Source organism: Rhinatrema bivittatum, chromosome 18 (assembly GCF_901001135.1).
Source record: "Rhinatrema bivittatum chromosome 18, aRhiBiv1.1, whole genome shotgun sequence".
Taxonomy (NCBI): domain Eukaryota; kingdom Metazoa; phylum Chordata; class Amphibia; order Gymnophiona; family Rhinatrematidae; genus Rhinatrema; species Rhinatrema bivittatum.
In genome coordinates this window covers 5,617,416-5,635,892 of record NC_042632.1, presented here as the reverse complement: position 1 = coordinate 5,635,892, position 18,477 = coordinate 5,617,416, and the positions used below count along the sequence as shown (strand labels likewise).

The 18,477-nt window shown below is 43.7% G+C and overlaps 1 protein-coding gene across 5 annotated transcripts in view; it reads left to right on the top strand.

Moving 5' to 3' along the window:
* Nucleotides 1–18,477, top strand: part of ECSCR (endothelial cell surface expressed chemotaxis and apoptosis regulator) — a 281,361-nt gene that overhangs the window by 173,351 nt on the left and 89,533 nt on the right. For all 5 annotated transcript variants that reach the window (XR_003853451.1, XM_029583892.1, XM_029583893.1 and 2 more), the window contains 2 exons: nucleotides 5,809–5,883; nucleotides 6,924–7,022. Coding sequence is in view for 4 of the 5 variants with exons in the window: in XM_029583892.1 (XP_029439752.1) it covers nucleotides 5,809–5,883; nucleotides 6,924–7,022 (174 nt within the window). In the remaining variant the exon portion in view is untranslated. The remainder of the gene's footprint in view (nucleotides 1–5,808; nucleotides 5,884–6,923; nucleotides 7,023–18,477) is intronic.

Sequence of the window (18,477 nt, the reverse complement as noted above, 5' to 3'; positions counted from 1 at the left end):
CAATTTCTCCTCTGGTACAGGCCAGCCTCCAAGAACATTAGGGTGGACGCCATTTCTCGCACAGCTGAAACAGAGGATAACCCGGATCCACCGCATTATATCCTCGATCCAGCCAAGGTCCTTCTTGCAGCTTCAGAGGTGGTTCCTATGGGTAAAACGGTCATACCCGTGTGCCTGCGCAAGAAGGTGTTGTCTTGGTCTCATGACTCCTTGACCGCAGGGCATTCGGGGGTCGCATGAACTTTGGATCTGCTGACTGAACATTACTGGTGGCCTTAGGTAAGGAGAGATGTTCGCATCTATGTCAGCTCCTGCCCAACCTGTGTTCGACAAAAGACACCGACTGGTTGCCTGTGGGGGCTCCTTCAACCATTACCTATCCCCACCGAACCATGGACCCATTTGTCCACTGACTTCATCGTGGACTTATCTGCTTCAGAAGGAAAAATGGTAATATGGGTCACGATTAATAGATTCTCGAAGATGGCCCACTTTGTCCCTCTCGCCAAGTTGCCCACAGCACCTGAGCTCGCGAACCTCTTCACGCACCACATCTTTCGCCTTCACGGACTCCCCCTTCATATTGCTTCTGACCGGGGATCACAATTCACAGTGAAGTATTGGAAGGCACTCTGCAGGAAATTCGGGGTTCAACTAGATTTCATGACTGCCTTTCACCCTCAAGGTAACGGCCAAGTGGAATGCACAAATCGAACCTTGAAGATCTTCCTCCGAGTCTTCGTGGGAGATCTACAGAATGATTGGGTGGCCTTACTTCCGTGGGCAGAATTCTCCTACAATCACCATAGACACTCTGCCACCGGCAGGTCTCCCTTCCATATAGTTTATGGGAAATGTCTACGACCACCCCTGCCTTTGCCTTTGATGGTACCGTCCCCAGCCGTACAACTCACAGCCCAACAGCCACGCCGCCTCTGGGGTGCTACCCGGGAGAACCTTCTCCGCGTGGCTGTCACGGCGAAGAAGTATGCTGACCGCCTATGATGTCCAGCCCCCTCATTTCTCCCTGGGGAAAAAGTATGGCTGAGTACTAAACATCTTCACCTGCAGCTTCCTTCATTGTGACTGGCTCCATGGTACATCGGCCCATTCGCAATTTTGGACCGGGTGGGCGCTGTCACCTACTGCCTCCATCTTCCATCAATGCTTAGGATACCCAACGTGTTCCATGTGTCTTTGCTCAAGCCCTTGGTCTTGTCTGCCTTCCATAAAAAGATCCCAGAGCCAAATGTGCCTGAGGCTCTAGGAGGACACCGTCTACCAAGTGAAAGAGGTTCTAGATGTGTGATTCCACCTCCGACAACGTGAGTACCTCCTCTCCTGGGAGGGTTATGGCCCTGAGGAAAATTCCTGGGAGCCTGCCACCAACATGTTGGATAAAGCTCTTCTTCAACAGTTCCATCTATGTCATCCTGCCAAACCGAAACCCCAGGAAGAGGGCGTAGAAGGGGGGGTACTGTTGCATGCCCGACCTGTGGAGGTCCGCGGGCCGGCCCCCCACCTACCTCCGGGTATCTGGCGGCAGCAGCAGCATCACTGAGGCCTGGTTGGGCCTGCAGCCTCCGGCGCGGCGTCCCCTGGATGCCGGGCCTGCAGGGGAGACGCCGCCAATGTCTGTTCAAACCCCGCCCCCTAGGCACGCACACACACAAGGCCCGGACATTTAAAGGGCCCAGCATGGGAAAGGAAGCCTCTATCTCTCAGGATGATGTCAAACGCTGCAGATATAAAACCCTGCTGGATGCCCTTCTCCCTTGCCTTGCAACAAGGTTCACTCTCTGGTGAGAGCTACTAGTTGCTGTTTTGTCTACTGGCTTCCGACCACTGGCTTCTGACTACTAGCTTCTGACTCCGGCTTTCTGACTACTGGCTTCAGACTCCGGCTTACTTCCAGGAGGCCTCTCCTAATTCCAAGCGGCTCGGGTCCTCACGAGCAACTCTCAGGGGGACCGCGGGCTTCCAGTGGTGAAGTTCCAGTTGGCCTCCTGGCTTCGCTCTACTCTTCTAGATCCTCTGGAACTCATCTTCCGTCACCGGCCCACAGGAGACCGCACGTAAGTCCAAGTGGCTCAGGTCCTCACGGGGTCCTCCTGGGGGGACCTTGTGCTTCCAGTGGTGAAGATCTCTCTGGTCTCCTGTTCAGTGCTACCTCCCGGCTTCGACATCCACTGTGGGCCTTCCTAAGGTGAGTCTTCATCTGTCCCTGCCGGCTCAAGGGTCCACTATCCAACATTCCCATCATGTGGAACAGCTGCTAATTTAGACTTATTAGTTTTTTATATATTTATATATTTATTTATGTATTTAATAGATTTATATACCATTTATCCAATTTCTAAGTGGTTCACAATAAATCAATCATAATAAAAATACATCAAAAAATAAAAAAAATTATTCAAAGCACATAAGTCAGTAAAACAAAAGCAATACCAAACAACATATATTTTTAGCTGCTTCAATGCCTAATATATCCATTTCCTCATATCCTAAGATTATATACCTGCACAAAAGTAAACATTTTGTTAATATCATACAGAGTTTGCTTACATAGAAAACAATATGTAATTTTTATAAATAACACACACTTCACTACTGCTGGTGTTAAAAAAAATTTAATTAATCATAAACAATAGACCTATTGCTATCTAAAAGTCTAAAAAATTAAATATTATCATTTGTGTGATTAAACAAATCAGTTTTAAGTAATTTACCGATGTGATAACACATTGTTGAATGTCAGTATATAAAAGCAAATAAATAAATAAATACTTTTCTAAAGCTAAGAAGAGAAGAGAAGACTTTCTTAATCCTCAAAGGTAAGGAGTTCCAAAACAAAGGACCTTGGACCATGATCAGACATTCATGAGGACCCTGAACCAGCAGAGAGAAGAGGCAGGGAAGAGTGCAGCTGTTTGTCTTGAAAGGATTCAGTGGGCTTGTGTCTTTTTGTTTTAATGCTGATCTAAAGTTATACCAACCTACAAGATCCCTTCAATCGGCATCCCAAATTCTATTAGAAGTTTCATCAGTTAGATTGATAAGGCTAGATGAATCATCAATCTAACTGATGGAACTTCTAATAGCAATTGAAATGGCGATTGAAATGGCACTGATCATCCATTGCCTCTACCTTGTGACGTGGGCCAGCCAATGGCATGGTAGGCCTATCATATGGGTGGGGCTGAAGGCCACCGGTGCCATTTTGGTTAGTGGCAGCTGCTGGCCCGGGAGCAGCAGATCTCTCCGGGCCCCCCGCTGGACCACCACGGCTTTTCATGAGTCTTGGGGGGGGTCAGGAGTGTGGCACAACCGGGGTAGGAAAGGCAGGGTGAGGCAGGGGCTGGGCAGAATTTTGAAGGGGTACTTTTGCTGCTTCAAAATGTTGCCACCTAAAGTGGCTGCCTCACCCTGCCTCATTAGCTTGCGAGTGGGGGTGACGCCACCTAATGGTCAGCACCCTAGGCCCAGGCCTAGCTCGCCTAGTGCTTCCTGCACCCAGGAATAAGCAGTGGCTTTTCCCAAGTCTACCTGGTTAATAACAGTTTATGGACTTTTTCTCTAGGATCTTGTATAAACCTTTCTTAAATCCAGGTATGCCAACTGCCTATACATCATCCTACAGAAATGAATTCCAGATCTTAACTGTCAGTTGAGTTAAAAAATATTTTCCCCATTTGTTTTTCTGGAGGTTCCTGCTGTAGGGGTTTTGAGATTGCAGGAATCGAGCCATCCTACAGGCATATAGATAGCTGCATACTGTGAAGGCCTCCCAATAGTCTCTCCCTCTCTCTCTCTACTTCCCTTTCTCTCTCTCTCAAAAAAGGTGTAGTTATTTCTGGCATTAAAACCATGAAATAGCATATGTTATGCTATCGCATGGTGCAATATTGCCCCTCACTTTCATAAATCCAACCCAAACTCCTCCCTAATCCCACCCCTTCCCAAAACTTGCATTCACGCTTTGCGATACTGCTATTATCGCATGCGTAAACGCCATAACGCATTTTGATGAATGATCCTAAGAGTGTATAATGGGTCTAACATGGACAATGCAGGCTCCTTCCTCTGATCTGACTACTGTGCTCCTGCTCCATCACTACTACCATCACAGTCACTTCCTCACCTTCTACCTGCAATGCAGTAGGCCTCCTACTTTAGTCTCCACTTTCCTGGCACAGACATTCTCTTGGAGCAGATATTCCAAATGTTTTGTCTTGTGCATACCTTGACAGGAATGAACCTTATTCATATGCCAGAATATGTTTGTAATCCCAAATTTACTGTTTATCCTTTTATAAGAACATAAGATATATTGTACTGGGTCAAACCAAGGGTACATCAAGCTCAGTATTCTGTCTCCAACAGTGGCCACTCCAAGTCACAAATACCTGACTTGTTCCTAAACATTAAATAGATCCCATGGTACTAATCCCACTGTCGCTCCTTGTGACCTTGGGCAAGTCACTTTTCCCATCTGTTGTCTCAGGTACAAAATTAGATTGTAAGCCCTGTGTGGATAGGGAAATATCTATAGTACCTGAATGTAATCCGCTTTGATGTACACTGTGAAGTGCCGAAAAGCGGAATATAAAAATTTTTTTAATAATAAAATAAAATATCCTGTGGAATGAACTGCCGGAGGAACTGAAATTGGTACAGGACATAAAAAATATTCTAGAAACTACTCAAGGCATGTTTATTTATTTATGTATTTATTTATTTATTTATGAACTTTTCTTAACCGACATTCGTGAACACATCATGCCGGTGTACAATAAACAGAAAGGAGGAAAATTACAATCAACAGGGGAGGGGGAGGTGGGGCAGGCGTGAAATTGCAGAGGGAAGAGAGGGGGTTTGGAGAAAGTAAAGAGATGGAAGGCAGTACAGATTGAAAATATAGGAACTGCATACAACTATATACAATGGAATTATATACATCTACATACATCTTATGTATCTATATATCTGTAAACATCATCTCAGTCAAGGTTGTTATCACCGGTGTAATTATTTCGGGGGTGGAAAGCAGGGGAAGGTGGGACAAGGGAGGAGCTCGAGATGAGCGAAAGAGACATAAGGGGTGGAAAAGTGGGGCAGGGGAGGTGCTCTTTTGGGAAGTGCATGTCATGATAATGCGATATTTAGCAGAATATAATTTCAGCAATGATAGTTTTCCAGTTGTTGCAATGCTAAGATGTCTTTAACAGATGTTAATTTGCCATTATTGTTGTATGTTAATTCTGTACTCTACCTAGCATGATCCTATTAATATACTCTTTTTGAAAGACTAAACAACTGATTTGCATTTACCCATTCCACTCCACTCATGATTCTGTAGACCTCTATCATATTTCCTCTCAGTCACTTCTTCTCCAAGCTAAAGAGCCCTAACGTCTTTAACCTTTCCTTATTGGGGATCTGTTCCATCCCTTTTATTATTTTGGTTGCCCTTCTCTATATCTTTTCTAGTTCTGCTATATGTTTCCTGAGATGTGGTGACCACAATTGCACACCGTATGGTGTGCAATTTTGAGAATATCCTAATACCTCTGTCTTGCTTTATGGTGCGATACAGAGATATTAGGATATGTTCAGTTATATTCACCATTCCTTTCCTAATAATTCCCTCATTTCCTTTTCATTCTTTATATTCTCACCATGAGGCAGCTATAATGCCATCATCATAGTTGTATGATTTTACTGTGCATGTGCTGCCCTCACTTGCAAAGGCAAAATTATGATTATGAAAACCTGAATCGAAAACCAGCATATCTGACTTCACAGGTGTTCCCCAAAATGAGATTTCAGTGGTCCCAGGTCGTGTGAATCAAACTGAACCTCTGACTATGGTGGCATTTGGTAAGTTTATGTTTCTCAGTGCCTGGGTACATATGCAATGGGAATGAGAGTTCATGACTTTTGGTCGTGTGTGTGTTTATTTCTGTCAAGGAATCTATGAATGTTTATATCTTCTAGGGTACACTATATTTTGCAGGTTTCTTAAGGGTCAATACATGTGATTGTCTTGATGTGTGCATGAACATGTCTATTGAGGACTTTCATGTGCATGTTTCTCAAGGAATGCATGGTCATGTTGCTTTGGGCATGTTATGTGCATGTCTATGAATTGCTGAATGCATGTCTTGGTCTGCCAGGTATGTTTGCATTAGTGCATGTCTCTTGGTTGTATCTGTTCTCATGTATTTCAGTTGTATGCATGTATGTGTGAGTACATATTTCTCAGGGAAGTATGTGGATGCAGATGTCCTTCAGAGGTGTATACATGTAACTCTTGGCTGTATGCTGGAATATAATCATTAGGGGATGTGTGTTCATAAGGCATTTCTCAGGGTTTGAGCATGCCCATCTATGCATCTCAGAAGATGTGTATATTTGATCAGGTTGTTTCTGGCAGAGGGTGGAAGAGGCACACATCTGATCAGGTCTCTTGAGGGATGTACATGTTCATCATGGAAAATGTATGTGTGTCCTGCCTCTTCTCTCTGTCGATTCAGGGTCCTCATGAATATCAACTATGATATGGAGATCAGCACAAATTCCTAGCTCAATATTTTTCTTTGGAATCTTAAATACATAAAGGTAATTTTGAAAGGCATTTCTGTGGGTAAAACAATGCTTTACCTATGGAAATGGCCTGTTGTAAAATTGCCTGTCCTGTATTCAGGAAAGTTTACCCAGTCTGAGTGCATACATTCCTAGGGTCGGAGTGAGGGGGTGTTTTCGCTTTCAAGAGCCTATGCAAAAGATTTCTCCAAAAAGGGAAAGGTCTTCTTCCTCCAGATGTCCAGTTTTTCATTACTCTTATTTAGAATTGTGTTTCTGTTTGTACTGGCATTGTTCTGTCTATATCCTCTCAGTGTTATGTCACTATTTTTCAGGTGGAATAATATTCATAGTGATCCTTATCACAGGTGTGATTATCCTGGTGTCTGTGGTAAGCCTAAGATTCAAGTGCAAAAGGTCCAGCGATCCTGAAGGTATACCATTACATGCTAACTATGTATCATTTGCATACTGATGTCATGGACTGTAACTACTGTGCCTTTTTATGCTAATAAGAAACAAATAAAATACCTGTATAAATAATTAAAGTGTTTATTACAAATATTAAAAAATATATGTGCACAAAAATACAACACAAAATGTATTCTATCAGTCTTCAAACCCCTAAACACTATGGAAGATACAAATATAAATGAATGTAATTTGTAATTTCATTGTATTTTAATGTATGTCAATGATTATGTGTGTTTTATTATGTAAACCGCTAAGATGGTTAGATACCTAACCCTAACGCGGTATATAAAAACTTTTAAATAAAATAAATAAATAAATAAATCAGATACATAAACTACATTAGTGCATTGTATCACTCATGATTCAGGACATACATTAAAACTTTGTATCAATTATAAAACCACAGACAATGTAAGAGACATAAACCTCAATGGGATCATACCAAATTTCCACATATACCTCTTAATCCTTTTATGTACCCAACAAAAGGCCTTTGTTTCACCAATGGCTTCATTAGGGGACAACAACTAGTTATCTAGGGCAGTGGTTCTCAACAGGTGTGTTGGGACACACTAGTGTGTCACGAGGTCCTGGGAGGTGTGTCACAGAGCCAGCAGAAGGCTGTCCTTTCCTCATCAGTCTGGGCAGGGGTTGGCAGACTTCTCCTTTATTGGGATGACAGTTAGCTGCTCTTGCTTCCTTCTCCTTTTTCTGGCCAGTGGGAGGTTGTTCCCTCCTCCTTCGGGCAGATCAGAGTGTGATACCGCCAATTCCTGTTCATATGGGCCTGGCAGCACATCAACTTTATCTTTCCCTGCATGGCCTGGTAGTGAGGCTGCTGATGCTCTCTTCATCCCATGGGTCCTGGATGTGAAAGCAGGAGCAAGAGGGAGAGAGTTGTGTGATGTATAAATCTACTGCTGACTTTTGCTGCCTCTTCATCTTCTTCCTCTCCTGAAAACTTCTTGCCCTCATCAGCCTCTGGTAAAGAGGGAGGGAAATTCTAATTGGACTGAAGGCTTTTCTGCTGGCTGGGAGGCAGGAGAAGAGGGAAATGTGCAGGGCAGGAAGGTGTGGGAAGATTGGGAGGAAGGGTGAGGAAAAGGAGGTTGGGGTTGCAGGGTAGGGAGAGGTGGAGGTGGGAGGGGATGGGGCTGCTGGGCAGGGAGGAGAGATAGAAGTGGAGGGAGAGATAGAGGTGTGGGGGCTGCTGAGCAGGAAGAGGTGGGAAAGAGGTGGTCAGAGGTATTCTGGGTGGGGAATGGAAGGGTAGGGAGAGTTTAGCAGGGGAGTAAGCGAGAGAGCATGGGGAAGAGGATGCAGGGGTGGAGGGGGTCAGGAGTGTTGGACAGGGATATGAGGATGTGAAGGGATAATTGAGTAACTGGGAGAAGTGAGGTTGCATGGAGGGGAGTGATTGGGTATAAAAGCCATAATATACATTTTTGAGCAGATGCATTTTTTCTCTCTATGAACTTTACTTAGTATAGGAGGAAATATATGTTTCTAGTTCTCCAGTTTTGCACTGCATGCAGAGTGGCTTTTTCGGGTTTCTATTCCGGGTTTTTGTTTACACATTTGTAATTTGTGGTCTTTTATTCTATATTTGGTAAAGGCAGGTCTGTCTGTGTTCTAGCACGTATGGATTTGTATCAACCTTAGTTGTTGTATTTTCTCAATATTATATTGCACTGGTGGTGAACTGCTGCCTTGTAGGGCTATTGCTGTTTCATTTCTTGGAGTTATTGCTGCTGCTGTATGGCAGGTTAGATAGACATATACAGAGTGGGGGTTTGGTTTTTTTTTCCAGGTTTTGTATTGTTTTACAATGCCCCTAGTAGTAGAGGAAGTTTGTAATGCTGTTATTGAGATGGCACCAGAATCAGAATACTTTTTTGTATGGTGAGTTGTACAGGGAAATGTCTTATTTATGCTCTGCAACTGATATTTTAGGGAGCGGGGGTTTCCTGTGGATGCAGAGCATATGTTTATATTTACTCCCATGATGGTCATGTGATCAGTGTGTCACACATGTGAGCATCATCTCTCAGGTGTGTCCTGATAGGATATCCAATGAGGTCAGGCCCATGTAGTGTGACATAAGGGGTGAGACAGACAGGCACAGCAAAGAGGTCAGGCCCTTGTAGCGTGACATAAGGCGTGAGACAGACAGGCACAGCAATGAGGTCAGGCCCTTGTAGTGACATAAGGCACGAGACAGACAGGCAAAGCAATGAGACCAGGCCCTTGTAGTGACATAAGGTGTGAGACAGACAGGCACAGCAATGAGGTCAGGTCCATGTCCTGATATATCTGGAGCATATGAAGCAGGCAGAGCTACTGCAAGGCTTTAAAGTGCTTTTATTCATCTTGCCATTCACAGGGAAAATCTGGAAACCCAAGCAAAGGCTTGTTTATTTTCAAAAACACTAGCTTTTCCATCAAGTCTGGTGCCAGCCTTGATGAAAAGACACGTTCACTGGGCACACTGGTTGGTGGACAGGACAGATATCGCTGAGCCAGTTTGGCTAGGTGTGACCGGACAGTGGACTTGTGTGCTCAATATGCCAGCGGATCTGTCTCCATGTCCTCAGTGGGCCCTGTGAGATACCGTGTCACTGACATTTGTGCTGGTGTCTCCTTTGCTTGGGTGGGCTGAGAGTCCTTCTTGCTAGCTGCTTTCACTCTAGCCTGTGCCAGAAAGATGATTTTTTAGGGGCAACATTGCTTTGGTGTACTGAAGTGGAGGAGGAAGTACTAGCTGTCGCTGACAGAGTGCTGCTCCTGCTTGGACTCTGAAGTGCCTGCTGTTTCCTCCTCTGCTTCATGCCTAATCTGTCTCTGCCTATGGTGTTCCTGTTCACAGACCTTTTCTAACAGCAGGTTCGTCACAAATGTGAGACAATCGGACTGTAGGGCAAGTTTCCCTTTCACACGGGGATCACAGACTGTGGCAAGCATGTATCTGTCGTCTTTTGTTAAAGGTCCTAATGCACTTGCTTCTGCAAAAAGTCCAGACAACGCAGAACCTCTGCTGTCATTCTCTCTTCCTGTTTAAAGTCCTCCAAATTTTCCTCCAGATTATTAACTATAGGGATGATGTCACCCAAGGTGGCACTTCTGGAACTCAGCTCCTCCATGGCATCCTTGAAGGGCTTCAGGATTTTTACCAGCTGACTCATGACTACCCAATCATGATGCCCGTGGGGACTATATACACCTATCTCCATTTCCAGAGAAAGATCATGAATGGGTGAGTGCTGCTCCACAAACCTCTGCAGCATCATATAGGTGGAATTCTACCGGGTGCCAATGTCTTGAATGAGATGCTTGTGAGGCATCCCCAAATCAGTCTGCTTTTGACAGAGAACCTGCCCCGCCTTCACACTTCTGTGGAAGTACCCTGCTTTGTTCCTGCACTTCTGTATTAATGTATGCAGGTATTCATTGTCTTGGTTCTTGGCCTCCAACCCCAGAGCTGACTTCCCCACCAGGTACAGAGAGTGTGCAAAACATCGGATGTTCTGAAAGCCCCTGTCGTTTATTGCCTTTACCATGTTTGCACCATTGTCTGTGATAAAGAACCCTGCCTGAAGATTCATGGCTCTCTGGTGTAGCTGCCACCCCCCAAACACACAAAAGTGTATTCCAGTAACCTTATTTGTATACAACAAATCAAACACTGTGGTTAAACTGGTATCATCGCGTTTTGTATCCCAGTCCCGACACGTTGACGTGTTTGAAGACTTTGTGCTGATCAAATAAGAGTTTGAAGATGACCTGGTTGAAGACCTAGGTTGCTGCCGCAATTTCCAGTCTGGGTAGTTTAAAAGAAGTTCCGATGTGCCGCCATGTTATCATCGAGCGTGTCTGAATGGAGACCGTGGGAAAGACATGGACAAGAGAAGAGCCAATTGTACAGATACGCTTATAGAACGATGATGGATTGTGTCGGATGTCACAGACAAGCAGTTCGGAAGGAGTTATTCCCCTGAGGCAGGACCTTTTTTGGTCCGAAACACGATCGTGTCGGGACTGGGATACAAAACGCGATGAGTATCATTGTTGAAGTTGTTTTGTGACTGTAACTAGGACTTGTTAGTATAATTTTCAGAATATAGCACGTTAGATGCCAAGGGGCGTCAGAGCTTGGAATTCGCTAGCATATTCGGAAGATTGATTTTATTAATATAAAAAACATGCAAAAAATGAACAAAAGATAATTAAATAAAGTAATGTGACCCTACACCATATCAGAGTCTACTGTGGAACACTGACTCTATGAGTAAGGGGCCTACAAAACTTCGTTGGCTAATAGACATGTTAGCAAATAGATACCAGTTTAACCACAGTTTGATTTGTTGTAGCTGCCACCCCTCCAGCATATCTCTGATGCATGATAGAATATTGGCTGAAGTATGGGCCTTGTCTGTCAGGTGGATGTGCAGTAAAGCCCACCTGCACCCTGATACTTGGTCACTAATAGAGCTGCTGCCTGCCCTTGCCTCAGCCAGGTCCCACCAGTGTGCTGTCAGGGAGACGTAAGAGTGTGAAGCGTTCATGGTGGTCCAGATATCGCAGATGAAATGCACACTCTCCTCTGCCTTAGCTAGCAGCGCCTGGATGCGACTCCGACACTGCTTGTACAGGCTGGGGATGACCTTTCTTCTAAATGTGGTTCTGGAGGGGACTTTGTAATTTGGAGCTAAGACCTGCAGCAAACGCTTGAAACCCACATTCTCCACTACCTGCAAGGGTTGGTCATCAAGGGCAATCATTTCCCCAATGCTCCTGGTTACAACTTTTGAGGCTGCCTGCCTCCTTCCCTGGGATAGCGCAACCGAACACCACCCCATTTCCTCCATGGTGGGTTGTCGCTTCTGACGCATGACAGGGGGCTGCTGGTCTGCCATCTGACTGCTGGAAGGGGCTGAGGGCGTGGGAAGACTCTGTTCCTTTTCAACCACTTTATGCTGCCTGGAAAAAGGGGTTCCCTGACTGGTACTGCCACCATCCCCAGATGTCAGCACTGTTGGATGTTGCTTCTGCATATGATGCATCATTCCAGAATTAGTTAGATGGCCCACTTGCTTGCCTCTGCTAATATCCCTGGCACAGTAATTACATTGAGCAAAATGCGGGTCCTCCCTTACTTTAAAGTGGCTACAGATCACAGATTTCTTTCGTGATCCCTTCTCTATAGCCTTCGGGGTGGATGCTGGCACTGGAGTTGAAGTAGTGGGTGCACCCTGAGAAGCAATGCCAGGGGCATCATTCACATGCTCTGCTTGCACTGACTGCTCTTCCTCATCATCATCCCAGTTTCCTCTCTCTCCTCCAGCACTGAAGTGGAGGCTAAGACGGAACTAACTAATTCTCCTAAACCTTCTTCATCTATTCTCGCACTGAGAACAAATCTCCCAGGGCTACTGCCCAGGAGGGAAGGGTTAGGCCAGCCATCATAGTTGGTGATTTGATTATTAGACATGTAGATAGCAGGGTGGCTGGTGGACGTGAGGACCACCTGGTAACTTGCCTGCCTGGTGCGAAGGTGGCAGACCTCACGCGTCACCTAGATAGGATTATAGACAGTGCTGGGGAGGAGCCGGCTGTCATGGTACATGTGAGAACCAACGACATAGGAAAATGTGGGAGAGAGGTTCTGGAAACCAAATTTAGGATTTTAAGTAGGAAGCTGAAATCCAGAACCTCCAGGGTGGCATTCTCTGAAATGCTTCCTGTTCCACGTGCAGGTCTTCAGAGGCAGGCAGAGCTCCAGAGTTTCAATGCGTGGATGAGACGATGGTGCAGGGAAGAGGGATTCAGCTTTGTAAGGAACTGGGGAAACTTTTGGGGAAAGGGGAGACTTTTCCGAAAGGATGGGCTCCACCTTAACCAGAATGGAACCAAGCTGCTGGTACTAACTTTCAAAAAGGAGATAGAGCAGCTTTTAAACTAGAACAAGGGGGAAAGCCGATAGTCACTCAGTAGTGCATGGTTCGGAGAAATGTATCCTAATGAAACAGGAGAGTTAGGGCATCCCAACAGAGAGGCTCCATTAAAAGCAAACAAAGTTCATATGCCTATATGTAAAAAATCACCAAAGCTAATGATTTCTGAATTATCCCAAACAACTGAAAAGCAGGTTGTTAAAACAAGCAAAAACCACACTTTGAAATGTCTGTATGCCAATGCCAGAAGTCTAAGAAGTAAGATGGGAGAGTTAGAGTGTATAGCAGCAAATGATGAGATTGACATAATTGGCATCACAGAGACTTGGTGGAAGGAGGATAACCAATGGGACAGTGCTATATCAGGGTACAAATTATATCACAATGTTAGGGAGGATCAACTTGGTGGGGGTGTGGCACTTTATGTCCGGGAGGGTATAGAGTACAACAGGATAAAGATCATACAAGAGAGTAAATAGTCAGTAGAATCTATATGGGTAGAAATCCCATGTGTGTTGGGTAAGAGTATAGTGATAGGAGTATACTACCGTCCACCTGGACAAAATGGTCAGATGATGAAATGCTAAGAGAAATCAGGGAAGGAAACCAATTTGGCAGTGCAATAATAATGGGAGATTTCAATTACCAATACATTTGTAAACAAGGAGAGTCAATACAGTAACCCAATCGATAAACTGTAAAAAGCAAGGGCAACTGAATTAAATTGAAATTATAGCCTAAGTGACGATGTCATCAAGCCAGACATTGTGATTTTAACCCAAAACCCAACCGGTCTTCTAATCATTTACCATCACTATAAAAATTATATTTATTAATTGAAAAAGTATATTTTTTGTTTTTTATATTTTTTACTATGAAATTAAAAGTCTGTCATAAACTTTCAAAATCAGACTTTCAAAATCAGTCTTTAGTAGACATTCAACTCCAATGACCATATGAAGAAGAGTTAAGTAGCAGTCTCTCAGTGCAAAATATAAACACAGCCCAACATGGCCGGTGTTTCGCGGAAAAGCTTCCTCAGGGGCATATAAGTGATATTAACACAGGAGTATTTGCCTAAAACAAAACAAAACATGGTCTTAAAATCATTTTCAATGATTTTGTTTTAGGCAAATACTCCTGTGTTAATATCACTTATATGCCCCTGAGGAAGCTTTTCCGTGAAACACCGGCCGTGTTGGGCTGTGTTTATATTTTGTACTGAGAGACTGCTACTTAACTCTTCTTCATATGGTCATTGGAGTTGAATGTCTACTAAAGACTGATTTTGAAAGTCTGATTTTGAAAGTTTATGACAGACTTTCAATTTCATAGCAAAAAATATAAAAACCAAAAAATATACTTTTTCAATTAATAAATATAATTTTTACAGTGATGGTGAATGATTAGAAGACCGGTTGGGTTTTGGGTTAAAATCACAACATCTGGCTTGATGACATCGTCACTTAGGCTATAATTTAAATTTAATTCACTTGCCCTTGCTTTTTACAGATTTCAGTTACCCCAATATTGACTGGGTAAATGTAACATCAGGACTTGATAGAGACATAAAGTTCCTGGATATAATAAATGATTGCTTCATGGAGCAATTGGTTCAGGAACCAACAAGAGAGGGAGCTATTTTAGATTTAATTCTTAGTGGAACACAAGATTTGGTGAAAGAAGTAACAGTGGTGGGCCACTTGGCAACAGTGACCATAACATGATCAAATTTAAACTAATAACTGGAAGGGGACAATAAGTAAATCTGCAGCTCTAACACTAAATTTTAAAAAGGGAAACTTTGATAAAATGAGGAAAATAGTTAGAAAAAAAACTGAAAGCTGCAGCTGCAAAGGATAAAAGTGTTCAACAGGCTTGGACATTGTTTAAAAATATAATCCTAGAGGCGCAGTCCATATGTATTCCGCGCATTAAGAAAGGTGGAAGGTAGGCAAAATGATTTCCGTCATGGTTAAAAGGTGAGGTGAAAGAGGCTATTTTAGCCCAAAAAACATCCTTCAAAAATTGGAAGAAGGATCCATCTGAAGAAAATAGGATAAAACATAAGCATTGTCAAGGTAAGTGTAAAACATTGATAAGCAGGCGAAGAGAGAATTTGAAATGAAGTTGGCCATAGAGGCAAAAACTCATAATAAAAACTTTTTAAAATATATTCAAAGCAAGAAACCTGTGAGGGAGTCAGTTGGACCATTAGATGACAGAGGGGTTAAAGGGGCTCTTAGGGAAAATAAGGCCATTGCAGAAAGACTAAATGAATTCATTGCCTCTGTGTTTACTAATGAGGATGTTGGGGAGATACCAGTTCCGGAGATAGTTTTCAGGGGTGATGAGTCAGACGAACTGAACGAAATCACTGTGAACCTGGAAGATGTAGTAGGCCAGATTGACAAACTAAAGAGTAGCAAATCACCTGGACCGGATGGTATGCATACTAGTGTTATGAAGGAACTAAAAAATGAAATTTCTGATCTGTTATTTAAAATTTGTAACCTATCATTAAAATCATCCATTGTACCTGAAGACTGGAGGGTAGCCAATGTAACCCCAATATTTAAAAAAGGCTCCAGGGGTGATCCAGGTAACTATAGACCAGTGAGCTTGACTTCAGTGCTGGGAAAAATAGTAGAAACTATTCTCAAGATCAAAATCGTAGATCATATAGAAAGACATGATTTAATGGGACACAGTCAACATGGATTTACCCAAGGGAAGTCTTGCCTAACAAATCTGCTTCATTTTTTTGAAGGGGTTAATAAACATGTGGATAAAGGTGAACCAGTAGATGCAGTGTATTTAGATTTTCAGAAGGCGTTTGACAAAGTCTCTCATGAGAGGCTTCTACGAAAACTAAAAAGGCATGGGATAGGAGGCGATGTCCTTTCGTGGATTACAAACTCGTTAAAAGACAGGAAACAGAGATTAGGATTAAATAGTCAATTTTCTCAGTGTAAAAGGGTAGACAGTGGAGTGCCTCAGGGATCTGTACTTGGACCGGTGCTTTTCAATATATATATAAATGATCTGGAAAGGAATACGACGAGTGAGGTTTTCAAATTTGCGGATGATACAAAATTATTCAGAGTAGTTAAATCACAAGCAGACTGTGATACATTACAGGAGGACCTTGCAAGACTGGAAGATTGGGCATCCAAATGGCAGATGAAATTTAATGTGGACAAGTGCAAGGTGTTGCATATAGAGAAAAATAACCCTTGTTGTAGTTACACGATGTTAGGCTCCATATTAGGAGCTACCACCCAGGAAAAAGATCTAGCCATCATAGTGGATAATACTTTAAAATCGTCAGCTCAGTGTGCTGCAGCAGTCAAAAAAGCAAATAGAATGTTAAGAATTATTAGGAAGGGAATGGTTAATAGAACGAAAAATGTCATAATGCCTCTGTATCGCTCCATGGTGAGACCGCACCTTGAATACTGTGTACAATTCTGGTCGCTGCATCTCAAAAAAGATATAGTTGCGATGGAGAAGGTACAGAGAAGGGCAACCAAAATGATAAAGGGGATGGAACAGCTTCCCTATGAGGAAAGGCTGAGGAGGTTAGGGCTGTTCAGCTTGGAGAAGAGACGGCTGAGGGGGGATATGATAGAGGTCTTTAAGATCATGAGAGGTCTTGAATGAGTAGATATGACTCGGTTATTTACACTTTCGAATAATAGAAGGACTAGGGGGCATTCCATGAAGTTAGCAAGTAGCACATTTAAGACTAATCGGAGAAAATTCTTTTTCACTCATCGCACAATAAAGCTCTGGAATTTGTTGCCAGAGGATGTGGTTAGTGCAGTTAGTGTAGCTGGGTTCAAAAAAGGTTTGGATAAGTTCTTGGAGGAGAAGTCCATTAATGGCTATTAATCAATAGGGAATAGCCACTGCTATTAATTGCATCAGTAGCATGGGATCTTCTTAGTGTTTGGGTAATTGCTAGGTTCTTGTGGCCTGGTTTTGGCCTCTGTTGGAAACAGGATGCTGGGCTTGATGGACCCTTGGTCTGACCCAGCAAGGCAATTTCATATGTTCTTATTACCTGCTGTTATTCATAGCGGTTGCTATGTTCGCCATAGCTAGATGGTGCTCAACATCTTCACTAACTTCTTGGACTTCTATTTTGAGATATCTGCTACGATCAGTTTACTCGGAAGTCGTGCTGAAGGACTACATCACTGTTGATTCTGAAGAGGAAGATATCTCTAACAACCAGCTTGTTTGCTGGTGCTACCATCAGTTCCGAAGAAGATATCTCTAGCCACCAGCTTTTTCGATTAGTTCACTCAGAAGTCGTGCCCTGAAGCCTATGGCACTGTTGATTCCGAAAAAGAAGATATCTCTAAGTTACCAGCCTTTACGTTTGGTTCACTCGGAAGTCGTGCTGGAGGTTACAGCACTGTTGATTCAGAGGATGAAGATATCTCCATCCATCAGCCTGATCATTTTGCTGGTATTGCCATCATCTCTCTTCCAGCATTCTGTGGACGAATTACCCAGAAGTGGACTTTGGACATTTTTCTACATCACCACTTCCACTGAAACTTCAGTGATGTCCACAACAGCTCATCCCATTGCTGCTGAGGTCATCATACACTCTGCAAGATTATTCTAAAAATCTCAACATCCATCTGTCATCATGTATAAACTACGAAGTTGAACTCAAGATTAGAGATTCTGGATGTTCGTACAGAGGTTGAGTTGAATTGCCTTCTGTTTGGGAAGGCTTCGGCCCCAATTTCATCATTTGGGAGCCTCAGACCTAATTCTTGGATAGAGATGCTTCTACAGTTCCACCTTGCGCATCTTTGATACCTAAACTGGTACCCGAAGAGGAGATCTCCCTTTGAAGGGGATACAGTTGCGTTTGTGCCTGCTCTTGCCCTCGCTCCACCCTCTCTACCTCTGAGGCGACTCCCTTCGGGTCTGATGGACTGCTGCTGCCGCGGCTTCTCCTAGCTGTTTCTTCCCGGAGTCCCCGGGCTGGCCTGACGCTGCGGATCTGCCATGTTCCTAATGACTAGGGTGCGCATGCGTGTACGCTCCGAAGTCTGTACAAGCAAGGGTGCGAACCTCGGGGGATGTCATCCGCTTCCAACATAAAAGGTCTTTGCTTACGCTTACGAATCGAGTTAGCAAGGGATCGATTGCAGGGATCATCTCGACTCGCTTCATTCTCCGCTGCTCTGCCTCCTCGAACTTACCAGGGGTACTCACGCCTCGGGGGCCCTGCTCTCTCCTCTTGTTTTCAGATTGCTAAGACGGGATCCGGTACTCGCTCCTCAAGGGCCTATGTCCCTAAACGCTCAGAAGACCCCCTATTGCCTGGAAGCGATCGCAGACGTTAACATTCTGAGTTTCTATTCCAGTTGCATATAGGAACTGGTACTCGCTCCTCGAGGGCCCATGTTCCTAAAACCCTCCTGTACCTGAATATACT